At 38.1% G+C, this 12,821-nt stretch overlaps 1 protein-coding gene across 11 annotated transcripts in view; it reads right to left on the reverse strand.

The window, feature by feature from the left end:
* The window catches only part of LOC131942397 (potassium channel subfamily T member 1), a 63,499-nt gene that overhangs the window by 15,610 nt on the left and 35,068 nt on the right, over positions 1-12,821 (reverse strand). For 8 of the 11 annotated variants that reach the window (XM_059302233.1, XM_059302236.1, XM_059302244.1 and 5 more), the window contains 14 exons: positions 12,379-12,461; positions 10,920-11,016; positions 10,504-10,572; positions 9,714-9,822; positions 9,472-9,546; positions 9,218-9,304; positions 8,919-9,022; positions 6,025-6,211; positions 5,634-5,798; positions 5,177-5,377; positions 4,603-4,711; positions 4,393-4,501; positions 2,196-2,225; positions 235-384 (listed from right to left, as the gene is read on the reverse strand). In XM_059302233.1, the coding sequence (XP_059158216.1) occupies positions 235-384; positions 2,196-2,225; positions 4,393-4,501; positions 4,603-4,711; positions 5,177-5,377; positions 5,634-5,798; positions 6,025-6,211; positions 8,919-9,022; positions 9,218-9,304; positions 9,472-9,546; positions 9,714-9,822; positions 10,504-10,572; positions 10,920-11,016; positions 12,379-12,461 (1,575 nt within the window). Of the gene's footprint in view, positions 1-234; positions 385-2,195; positions 2,226-2,575; positions 2,606-4,392; positions 4,502-4,602; positions 4,712-5,176; positions 5,378-5,633; positions 5,799-6,024; positions 6,212-8,918; positions 9,023-9,217; positions 9,305-9,471; positions 9,547-9,713; positions 9,823-10,503; positions 10,573-10,919; positions 11,017-12,378; positions 12,462-12,821 lie in introns of all 11 variants that reach the window. The other 3 variants (XM_059302235.1, XM_059302243.1, XM_059302234.1) reach the window with 2 other exon arrangements.

Below are 12,821 nucleotides of genomic sequence, written 5' to 3' on the forward strand. Positions count from 1 at the left end.
AATTTTTTTATGTTTGTATTTTAAAAAAGCTTTTTCTATGTTTTGGAGTGGGGCATTCTCTCATGTGTGGGGGGTCATTTTCTCACTTGTGGAGAGGGAGTTTTTCTCTCACCTGTGGAGAGAGAGTTTTTCTCTCACCTGTGGAGAGAGAGTTTTTCTCTCACCTGTGGAGAGGGGTCATCTCTCACCTGTGGAGAGGGGGTCATTCTCTCACCTGGGTGAACAATGGCTTACCTATGGTGGGCATCAGCAGACGCCTTAGGAAACGTCTCCCCCACGTACTGGCTGAAGAAGAGACTCTTGTGTAGCTGGATGTGATAGATCTCATTGCCAGAGTGTCGGCCATAGACCTGTTGCCAGGGTTCTGGTGCCAGCAGACCTTCACTGTGGACCATAGGAGAGTCATAAACATGGGCGACAGAAAGTAGAGGCATAGGGTCACCACAAGTATTGATATAGGCAATCATAGACATAGGGTGACCCCAATCATTAACATAGGCTGACCCTGATCATAGCCTGACGACAACTATAATGTCCAGCAGGTACAGTTCAATATAATTAGAAACATTATCAAACAGCAGTAAACTCAATTAAGAACTTGAGATCTCAAACAGTGAAATATTTTAATTAGAGCTTTAACTAATTTAATTTTAAAACACCAAAGTAGGTTTAGTAAAACATCTAAAGCTTAATACAAAATAAATGAGATAATTTGTCTAATTACTCCCATAATTAATGAAATGGTTTTATTTTTTTCATTTAACAGACATGTTAATTTTAATATGAAATTCACTGTTACCAATCTTTCAAGTGATAATACATTATTTGAAGAATTAAAATTTATATTTTATAGTAAACATTAATTTTTATTAGTATTTTTTTTTTCTTATGGTGATTTCAAAGAAATAATGAGTAACATAAGGTAAAGATAACATTAGTAACAGTTTTTATGTTTTTTTAAAGATGTCAATACTAATTATTGGTTATTTTAAAAAGGCAAAGAAAATTAAACTGCGTTAGGTGACCTGGATTTACAGTCTAGTTTGATGCCAGATTTTTTTACGTTACTTCCTACAAAAACTTTACTAGAAAACAAAATGGCATGTTCTTTGCTCCATTCTTTGCTCCCACCAGAACCAGATCTTTTGTCAAAAATTGGCCACAAAATATCAGAATTAAAATGACCTGAATTTAATTTAAAGAGCTTCCTGTGTTGTATGAGACATGACAAAAATGTATGATACAACTAGGCCTCAGGTTAGATCAAGTTAATGGGTCAAGGCTATAAATACATTCTGCCATGCAAGTGTAAGATGATGTGAAGTTTTTTAGCAATTCTTTTCTGAGCACAAACAGACATACAGACATACAGGGTGCTGATTGAAAGCATTCAATTGTTACGGTTAAAAAATTATTTTTTTGTAATATATTTCTGCAAGAACGTGAGATACTGGTTAACTAGTTAAGTTAAATTGTTATGATTCAGGCCAGAAAAAAATTAATACAACATTTAAATAGAACATATGAAGACAACATATGAAGACAACATATGAACAACACTTAGCATCTAACAAAAAAAATACCATCCTCACATTGGGTCAGGTCTGAAAATAAAAGGGAAGTAAGTCATTCCAGTTTTTTAAAGACAGGCATTTTTTAAAATCAGATTTTCCAATCAGGCGGAAAGAATTTCCTTGCAGCACAATATTTTTTACATGCACAATGTTAAACAAGAAATAGAAAATTTAGAAAAAAAAATGAAAAAGTTAATTATTTAAAAAATTAGTTGAGGCCATTGTTAAACAGATAAACTATCAAACAAAACAACAAAAATGTATCTGTAAAAATATCAAACAGTTTTTTATGACACCATTGTTTGTTTTTTCATCTTCCAGTCTGCATTCTTAGATAGTTCAAATATTAAAATGTTCAAATTTGTAAAATTATTAACCATTAAGTCTAAAGCCATCTATTCCCATAAATATGAAGGGAGACAAGACACTAATCACAGCATGACAAAAATATTTGACAATCTATTCCAATCACTAGAAACCAAAGCAAATTTTTATTTAATTGTGTTAGAAATACCATCCATAAGTGAGCAATTCTAACCATGCTTTTATTGTGTTAATAGTTGAGTTGTGTTAATAGTTGAGTTGTGTTAATAGTCACCATACCAGTCTACATTGGCTTACCCAGAGCTCCAGTTAAGTGATGACAGAAGTCTTAACAAAATAAAACAGAAAAAAATGTCTTCTTGCAACTACACACTGCCTCACAGCAGTGAACTTTTTTCTATATTCTATCCAAAGTTTTATTTATTTTTTTCAACTTTGAAATGGAGGGAATTATATCCAGCGTTAGCAAATATGTTGGTTGTGTTTGTTTTTAATTTCAGCAGACGCGAGTGAAGTTGTGAGTGGTGTCTGAATGGATTAGTTCATGCGCAAACATGCAAATCCTTGCACTTGTGCCAAGAGTGGGGAGATGTTATTGCAATATTAGACCAGAGTCTAGAGTAGATAGTCCAATCAGGCAATCAAAGAAATGGGAGAATTAAACCCTGGACACAGACCCATAAATCTTGGCTAAAACTGGCTGAATCCTGATGAAAGAAGTTTGTTTCGTTACCTTGTTATGATCTTAACAGTTGGGCTTTTTAAGTAACTGACTAGCACAATGTCAAGGGTAATGAGCTACAACATGAGGTTACAACACCAACAATCAAATTTTGTTATATGTAGAATGCAAAAACCATCAATATTTGTTAATGTAAACATACTGTTGTCCAAAAAGGTATAAATTATACCATACAATTTTAGAAAAATTTGTTTTTCAGTTTATTTTTTTTGTACCAAAAAGAATCTTCTTGGCATGCTGACACTGTAACATTTAGTAGAAAAATTAAAACTCATTTCAAAGATTAAAAATCATGAGGTAAAATCATGAGGTACACAGAAAACTCTAGCAGTAAAAAATATATTTGAGATGCCACTTTAATTAAAACATTTTGTTATGGGTACACATTACACATGAAGGGTTCTCAGTATGTGTGTTAATGTAACTGATGTATGTGGTGTTGGCAACTGTTGTATGTGAAGTCGGTGTCATATGTATGTTAGCATTGTGATACAACATAAAACATTTTTTTTTAATTTTGTAATAAACTTTACGTACTGGGAGACATTTCACACTAGACATTTGATCTCTTGTTATTAATTACAAATATTTGAATTTTTTTGTTCATTATTAGGTTTGATTGGTGGAGGTTTATTTACTATATCTGATGGGTGACAAACATTCCCCATCTTAATAGATTTGTTTTTATTTAAGTAACTCAATAGTTGGGAACTTTAAATAACTAAACACACTACTGAAATTATCTGAACAAAAAACTTACTGGCTAGTATGAAAATTAGCTGAACAAATAAAATGTACTGCCCAGTACTGAAATAAGCTGAGCAAATAAAATTTACTGGCTAGCATGAAAATTAGCTGAGCAAATAAAATGTACTGCTCAGTACTGAAATAAGATGAACAAATAAAATGTACTGCCCAGTACTGAAATAAGCTGAACAAATAAAATGTACTGCTCAGTACTGAAATAAGCTGAACAAATAAAATGTACTGCTCAGTACTGAAATAAGCTGAGCAAATAAAATGTACTGCTCAGTACTGATATAAGCTGAACAAATAAAACGTATTGCCCAGTATTGAAATAAGCTGAACAAATAAAATTTACTGCCCAGTACTGAAATTAGCTGAGCAAATAAAACTTACTGCCCAGTACTGAAATAAGCTGAACAAATAAAACTTACTGCCCAGTACTGAAATAAGCTGAGCAAATAAAATTTACTGCCCAGTACTGAAATAAGCTGAGCAAATAAAATTTACTGCCCAGTACTGAAATTAGCTGAGCAAATAAAACTTACTGCGCAGTACTGAAATAAGCTGAACAAATAAAACTTACTGTCCAGTACTGAAATAAGCTGAGCGAATAAAACTTACTGCCCAGTACTGAAATAAGCTGAGCAAATATCAAAAACTTACTGCCCAGTATTGAAATAAGCTGAGCAAATAAAACTTACTGCCCAGTACTGAAATAAGCTGAACAAATAAAACTTACTGTCCAGTACTGAAATAAGCTGAGCAAATAAAACTTACTGCCCAGTACTGAAATAAGCTGAGCAAATAAAACTTACTGCCCAGTACTGAAATAAGCTGAACAAATAAAACTTACTGCCCAGTACTGAAATAAGCTGAACAAATAAAACTTACTGTCCAGTACTGAAATAAGCTGAACAAATAAAACTTACTGCCCAGTACTGAAATAAGCTGAACAAATAAAACTTACTGCCCAGTACTGAAATAAGCTGAACAAATAAAACTTACTGGCCAGTGGAGGTGTGGACTAGCAGTGAGACAAGGGTAGACAAGCCTGGGTACAGACAGTTGTTGGCCAGCAGGGCGTACTTGAACTCATCCTCACACACCACGTGCTCTGTGGGGGGAAAAGGGTAAAGGTCAACTTATTTAAACCTCGTTAAAATAATTATCTTAATTAAAAAGGAAAATGTTCTGAGTGACAAGACAACAACTGACCAGCAAACTTGACGTGGATTTTGTTGGCAGATTTAAAAAGTTGGATGTACTGTTTGCAGGCTGGGGCAAAGTCTTTGACGGCCCACGACCTCAGGATGGTGTGGCGGTCCTGTCAAAATAGTTCTTGTGGTTAGCCAATACATGACGATGCATTACTTGATAGTTCATTACATGGTCATCTCAACTTTATTATGGCTCTTTCCTGTAACTACATGTATTTTAAAGCCTTTCACATTTTAAAATAATGTTCAGGAATGTGAAGAAAATATCACCCAAATGAAAAGACAATGTGTATTCACTTCACTGTAAACTTGCATGGCCTGGCAATAGAACACTAGACTGCTAACCCAAAAGTCTTGTGTTTGAATCTGGTTCCTGAGTCCAGCTCTGATGGTCAGCTAGTTCATGTGAGGGAGCATAAAGGTGGCTCGGCATAGTGCTGACCACACTATCCCTTCACAGAAACAGGTGAACTCTACTTCACTTGCCCAATGGACCGTCAGGTTCAAAAAGGGAACTTTAAACTTAATGAACAAGTGAAGTTTAACAACTTCCTTTTAAATGTGAGACCTACAGCTTTGGCCTTGTCCTGTGTGGGCCGCGGGGCCAGGAAGAAACAAGCGTCCGCCTGGTGGACGCGGCACCGCTTGAGGTCAATGTCCTTGAGAGATGACCCTCTCATGTAGATGACCCTGTGGGCCCACTTGGGGTCCTTAAGGATGACCTGCTTGTTGCTGTCCAGCTCTTGGGGACACAAGAGTATCACTGTGTGCTCCTGGGGGTCAAATCAAGGTTAACAAAGGTCAAATCAAGGTTAACCAAGGTCAAACCAAACAAACAGTACAAACAGTCTTAGTGGCATGTCAGTCTAACTGCCACTAGATGTCAGTTAACTGCCACTAGATGTCAGTTAACTGCCACTAAATGTCAGTTAACTACCACTAGATGTCAGTTAACTGCCACTAGATGTCAGGCTAACTGCCACTAGATGTCAGCCAACTGCCACTAGTAACGGTCAGTCAGGTACTGACCTCCAGCTTAGGATGAGCATAGAATTCATTGAGGAAGTCCATTAGAGTGTCCTGTATGAGAGAACTGCTGCAGACAATCACGTGCTTGTTGCGCTGGGCTGACCGCTGGCTGTATTCACCTCCTGCCTTCTGGCGCTCTATGTAGGTGGACACCAGGCCCTCGATCTAAGGGACAACAGGTCAACATTAAACAACAGGTATACATTAGGCAGAAGGCCAACATTAGAAAATAGGTAAACATTAGAAAATGGATCAACTTTCTGAAATAGGTCAACTTTATTGACTTAAAGCGATAGGTAATCATAAAGTAATATGTTAAAATTTTCAAAAGGTCAAAAATAAATAAAATATTGACTTTAGGCAGCTGGTCAATATTATAAAAAAAGCTTACATGTCGGGGTATTGAGGCAAAGGCCACACAGATCATGATGATGGTGAACAGCCGCCCCAGCCAGATGTCGGGTGAGATGTCGCCGTACCCCACCGTGGAGAATGTCACGATGACAAAGTACAGGGACTCAAACATCGTCAGGGGCGTGTCCTTACTGGCTCGCTGGATGTGTTGGATGAAACAGATGCTGGGGACAAAATGTTGGATGAAACAGATGCTGGGGACAAAATGTTGGATGAAACAGATGCTGGGGACAAAATGTTGGATGAAACAGATGCTGGGGACAAAATGTTGGATGAAACAGATGCTGGGGACAAAATGTTGGATGAAACAGATGCTGGGGACAAAATGTTGGATGAAACATGCTGGGGACAAAATGTTGGATGAAACAGATGCTGGGGACAAAATGTTGGATGAAACAGATGCTGGGGACAAAATGTTGGATGAAACAGATGCTGGGGACAAAATGTTGGATGAAACAGATGCTGGGGACAAAATGTTGGATGAAACAGATGCTGGGGACAAAATGTTGGATGAAACAGAGGACACACTTAAGACACTTGATGAAGACAAGACACACTTAAAACACTTGATGAAAACAAGACACACTTAAGACACTCACTTGATGAAGACAAGACACACTTAATATACTTGATGAAGACAAGACTAGACTACCCGTCATCCCTTGGATAACTGTGGGTTTCGGGGGTCATCCATCAAAAAACATCACGTCTGTCACTCAGATGCATAGCGACCCTTCTCGGCGCCCGGGGACAAACTTTTCGATTTGAACCCCCCCCCCCCCCGCAAGATTTCGATTTGCAACCCCCCCCCCCTCAAACTTTTGATGTGCACCCCCCCCCCCACTCAAACTTTCAATTTGCACCCCCCTCAACCTTTCAATTTATTTTTCCAACCCATTTTGGCGCCCCCTAAGGTCGGCGCCCGGGGACATATGTCCCCCACCCGCCCCCCCTCCTCGCTACGCTACTGCAGTGTCACTTATCGTCACAAAAAACAGACCCCACATTCAAAAAGATGTTTTTTATCATTTAAAAACACCGAAAACACCGATTTCGGACTATCCCTTCATATACTGACGTCACAGGTGACCTACTCAACTCTACTTCACCTGCCCAGTGTCCCGCCAAGTCTCAGACAACATGTTTTTATCGTTTAAAAAACGATTCCAGCCGAGCATGTCTCTGACCACACTATCCCTTCATATGCTTAGGACAAAGAAACAGATGAACCCTACTTCACCTGCCCTGTGCCCCGCGAGTTCCTGATAGTCAACCTTATCATTCACATATAGGGCTTAAGAAAAAATAATTGAAAACGTAAAAAAAAAAAGTTCTATTAATTTTTATGACACTGACTTTAAAATTTAGCCTTCACTCTCCAAAGCAAATTTTAAAATGCTTTTCTGGCATATCTAGCCCTGGCCACCTATACCATGTTTAAGTAATGTGAACACCCGCCATTTTGCTCGTGGTAAACATGGCCTAAAAATGGTCCGAAGTCATTCGTCCGGTCCGGACGCCATATTGTTGTTAGCAGCCGACCACGCCTCCAAGTTAGTTAGTAATCCTACTATATCTAGATATAGAACCTAGATTTTTAAAAATCCCATTTATTCTCGAATTAGATGATCATTGAAGCTAAACAAAGATTTATATAAAATAATTAAGGCCTGAAATAGATTCTAGATGTAGAATTTACATTAGGTCTAGATCTAGAATGTACATTGAGTCTAGTGACCTAGATCTAGGCTAGACTTTTAGTAGTATATAGATAGACAAGACACACTTTAGACACTTGATGAAGAGAAGACACACTTTAAACACTTGATGAAGACAAGACACACTTTAGACACTTGATGAAGACAAGACACACTTAAGATACTTGATGAAGACAAGACACACTTAATACGTTTAATGAAGACAAGACACACTTTAGACACTTGATGAAGACAAGACACACTTAAGACACTTGATGAAGACAAGACACACTTAAGATACTTGATGAAGACTAGACACACTTAAGATACTCACTTGATGAAGACTAGACACACTTAAGACACTCACTTGATGAAGACTAGAGACACTTAAGATACTTGATGAAGACAAGACACACTTAATACGTTTAATGAAGACAAGACACACTTAAGACACTTGATGAAGACAAGACACACTTAAGACACTTGATGAAGACTAGACACACTTAATATGTTTGATGAAGACAAGACACACTTAAGACACTCACTTGATGAAGACAAGACACACTTAAGATACTTGATGAAGACAAGACACACTTAAGATACTTGATGAAGACAAGACACACTTAATACGTTTAATGAAGACAAGACACACTTAAGACACTCACTTGATGAAGACAAGACACACTTAAGACATTTGATGAAGACAAGACACACTTAAGATACTTGATGAAGACTAGACACACTTAAGATACTCACTTGATGAAGACTAGACACACTTAAGACACTCACTTGATGAAGACTAGACACACTTAAGATACTTGATGAAGACAAGACACACTTAATACGTTTAATGAAGACAAGACACACTTAAGACACTTGATGAAGACAAGACACACTTAAGACACTTGATGAAGACTAGACACACTTAATATGTTTGATGAAGACAAGACACACTTAAGACACTCACTTGATGAAGACAAGACACACTTAAGACACTTGATGAAGACAAGACACACTTAAGATACTTGATGAAGACAAGACACACTTAATACGTTTAATGAAGACAAGACACACTTAAGACACTTGATGAAGACAAGACACACTTACGATACTTGATGAAGACAAGACACACTTAATATGTTTGATGAAGACAAGACACACTTAAGACACTCACTTGATGAAGACTAGACACATGACATTGACAACCAGCATAACCATTTGCTGCAGTAATGTGACTGATATGGTCTGGAAGCGCTGCCTTGTAAGGTGAAGGTCATTCTGCAAACACAAGAAAACAATTAGCATAAGTTAATTAAAATTGGATTTAATTGAAAAACCAGTACACATTTATTAACACACAATGTTAGCACCAAGTAATAATTTTCCCAGGCAAAAAAATATAATTTTGCCACCTGGCAACAATTGTATAGGTGGCCAGGTGCTCTACAAAAACTACATTCAAAAACAGCTCACATAAATTTTCTCCAGAGATCTTTTAGCCAGCCAGCAGTTAAGGAAGACTGGAACAAACAAGTGGCGCAACTTCAAAGGGTAGATAATCTGGTGGACAGATGGAGGCACATTTACAACAATACAAGTGTGGTTCATTTTGTTTGAAATCAGCTTTTAAAATTTAAAAAATGTCAAGATTTGATTGATCTTCATTTTTATAGGGATTTCCATGTACTTCTAAAGCAACATTTCCTTTAAAAAAACATAAGGCTTACAGTAATGAGCATTGGTACTGAACAGCAAATCTCCAACAGAAATGTCAAGGTCAATACTTGGTCCATACGATGACCCTAAATGACAGACAAAATGTAAAAATATAAATAATGTTTGCAGTAAATATTTGACAAGGAAATCAACAGATAGTATACAATCATGAGAGAATCCATCTTTATACTAGTAATAACTGTCGCATCCCCACCCCTGAAGCTAGACAGGATGGATGGAGTGTCGAGCTTACCCTTGTTGCTATGTAGATCATGAGCAGAGCTTTACACAGCGAGATGTAGGCCAAGGCTATTTCAGCTGTCCAAATTGTCCAGCTGCGATAGACCCACAGCAAAACATACCTGCAACAGGTAATACAGGTAACGGCTATTGTAACAAACACAGGCAACCACGTACAGGTAACGGCTATTGTAACAAACACCGGTAACACAGGTAACGGCTATTGTAACAAACACAGGTAACACAGGTAACGGCTATTGTAACAAACACAGGTAACACAGGTAACGGCTATTGTAAAACACAGGTAACCAGGTACAGGTAACGGCTATTGTAACAAACACAGGTGACCACGTACAGGTAAAGGCTATTGTAACAAACACAGGTAACGGCTTCTGTAACAAACACAGGTAACTACGTACAGGTAACGGCTATTGTAACAAACACAGGTAAAGGCTATTGTAACAAACACAGGTAACGGTTATTGTAACAAACACAGGTAACCACGTACAGGTAAAGGCTATTGTAGCAAACACAGGTAACGGCTATTGTAACAAACACAGGCAACCACGTACAGGTAAAGGCTATTGTAACAAACACAGGTAACGGTTATTGTAACAAACACAGGTAACCACGTACAGGTAACAGCTATTGTAACAAACACAGGCAACCACGTACAGGTAACGGCTATTGTAACAAACACAGGCAACCATGTACAGGTAACGGCTATTGTAACAAACACAGGTAATCACGTACAGGTAACACGTGTCCACTAAGTAACCTTGACCCACTTCCAGCAGACTTACCAGTTGACGTCACCTGTAGATTTGAAGAGTTCCTCTCTGGTCATGTTTTGACCACACGGTGAGCCGTTGCTGAGATCACAGGGGAGGGGGAGGGGTGGGGAGTTAAAGAGTTTTAAGACATAGTAATGTATTGTGGAGTGTGAATGTAAAGTAATCGTGTGGAAACGCTAAGTAAAAATACATTTTGGAGAAACGTTTTAATAATTATTAAAATTAAGTAGTTTAATTTGTTATGGGAAAAAAATAATGTAAATAGTTAGTTGAAAAATGTGTAACTATGTGTTTTATTTTCTGTTTGGAAAGTAAAGCTAAAACGTGTTTGGTGTAGGATTTACAAAACACGGCGCCAATTTTACGAGGTGTAAATTAAACAGTTGACAGTAAAAAAAAAATTAGACAGAGAAAGAAATATTTACCATTCATATTGGGCGGGATCATCCAGATATACCCTGGTGACGTAGAGGGCGCAGATAATTGTCTTTAGGGCGAGGTCAAAAAACGTGCAGGCTAGACCTGGGGTGGAGGGGAGATAATGATGATTTAAAGGGAGACAAGTGTTAACTACGTTAGACTACCGGAACTAATTAGATTTGGTGTTTACTTGAAGTTTTTTTACAAGAGGGTTAGAACGGGCTCGTGTTTTTACCCTGCAGTAACGTGGCTTCGGTCCGTTTGTTGAATCACGAATATCTGTTTCTTACGTCGGGGGTCAGTTTCTCTTCCCCCCCCCCACCCCCACCCCCCCCCCCCCACTCCCATGTATCCCCACCCTCATCTAGTGTGTCATCATTTCATCACATGTGCACAACGCATCGAGTCAAAAAGCAGCGATAAATATAACTTTCTGGGGGGACAGCCTTGTCTCAGCCTGGGGTAAGGGTTAAGGTCTAATCGTTATGTTAACGTGGAACATTCTAGACCTGCTGGGAATATATGGGACACACCTGTGGGTGAACATTTCGCATTTGTCATGGGTAGGGGGGGGTGCTAGACTCGTGCACAATGTTGTATAACACAAGTGTGATATAATGACCTCCCTACCATAACAAAAATGTGATGTATTGACCTCCCTACCATAACAATAATGTGATATAATGACCTCCCTACCATAACAATAATGTGATATAATGACCTCCCTACCATAACAAAAATGTGATGTATTGACCTCCCTACCATAACAAAAATGTGATGTATTGTCCTCCCTACCATAACAAAAATGTGATGTATTGACCTCCCCTAACACACACAAAGTTACATTAACATTTCCATTGAGCATCACACTCGTATAACATTTCTAGAAGCAACACCCGCCCCACCCACCCACAAACCACAACACTATTTAGTAATTCATTTTGTCTTTAAATAAATAATGGAGTGACATTAGGCGGAGAGTCTTCCCTGACAACAAGACATAACAGATGGCGCTGTACACAGTTCTCATGTGTCAGTTCATATCAACAACAGCAGACATTTTGCAGGAGGGATAACATTCAAGTTAAGAGTTGTATATCACGTTTTCTGTACAATACCAGGATATAACAATAGAAAAGGATAAACCACCATATTGCCCATATTGAACACGATTCCTTTACAAATAGACATTTTAAAAACGTAATCGCTAATTTAAAAATATCGATACTAGGATTATCGAAACATAAAATGTTATTTCAAAACTTTAAAGGACTTGAAAAATATATTAATACATTCAAAAAGTATAGTTATGCTAAAACTGTACTGATATTTTAAAACTATCGAATTTTAAAACGATAAATATTCGCAAAATCTATCGTATTTAAAACAGTATCGAAACTTTAAAAGTATCGATACTAGAAAAATATGAATACTTTTCCAAAAGAAATGACTGAAGCAACTTACGTGTGGTCGAGTTCCTGATGAAGAAGCGGCGAAGTCTTCCCCTGAAGGACAACTCGTGGGTGAAGTACTTGACGGGGGCCGACCTGTCGACAAGATCACAAACAAGCATGGTCAATGGTCAGTCACATTCAGACCACACCTAGACAGTAGCACATGTCAAACGTGGCAACACTGACAGCCAAATTAAATAATTAATTGGACTAATTAATTTCCCTGTGAGGGACACATGCGGGCAAGGACGATAACCAGCACACAAACAAATCATAACAGTGACAGGGCTATTTATAGAACGGTCTTATCGGAACATTGAATGGGTGACCTAAATCAGACATGACACCGGTATGACAAGCGGTCAGGAGGGGAGGGGAGGGGAGGGGGTGTACAACTGGTCATGTGACTGAGGGGAGGGGGTGTACAACTGGTCATGTGACTGTGGTACGTCA

The sequence above is a fragment of the Physella acuta genome, unplaced genomic scaffold, assembly GCF_028476545.2.
Source record: "Physella acuta isolate Inbredline_101_S28 unplaced genomic scaffold, ASM2847654v3 ptg000405l, whole genome shotgun sequence".
NCBI lineage: Eukaryota > Metazoa > Mollusca > Gastropoda > Physidae > Physella > Physella acuta.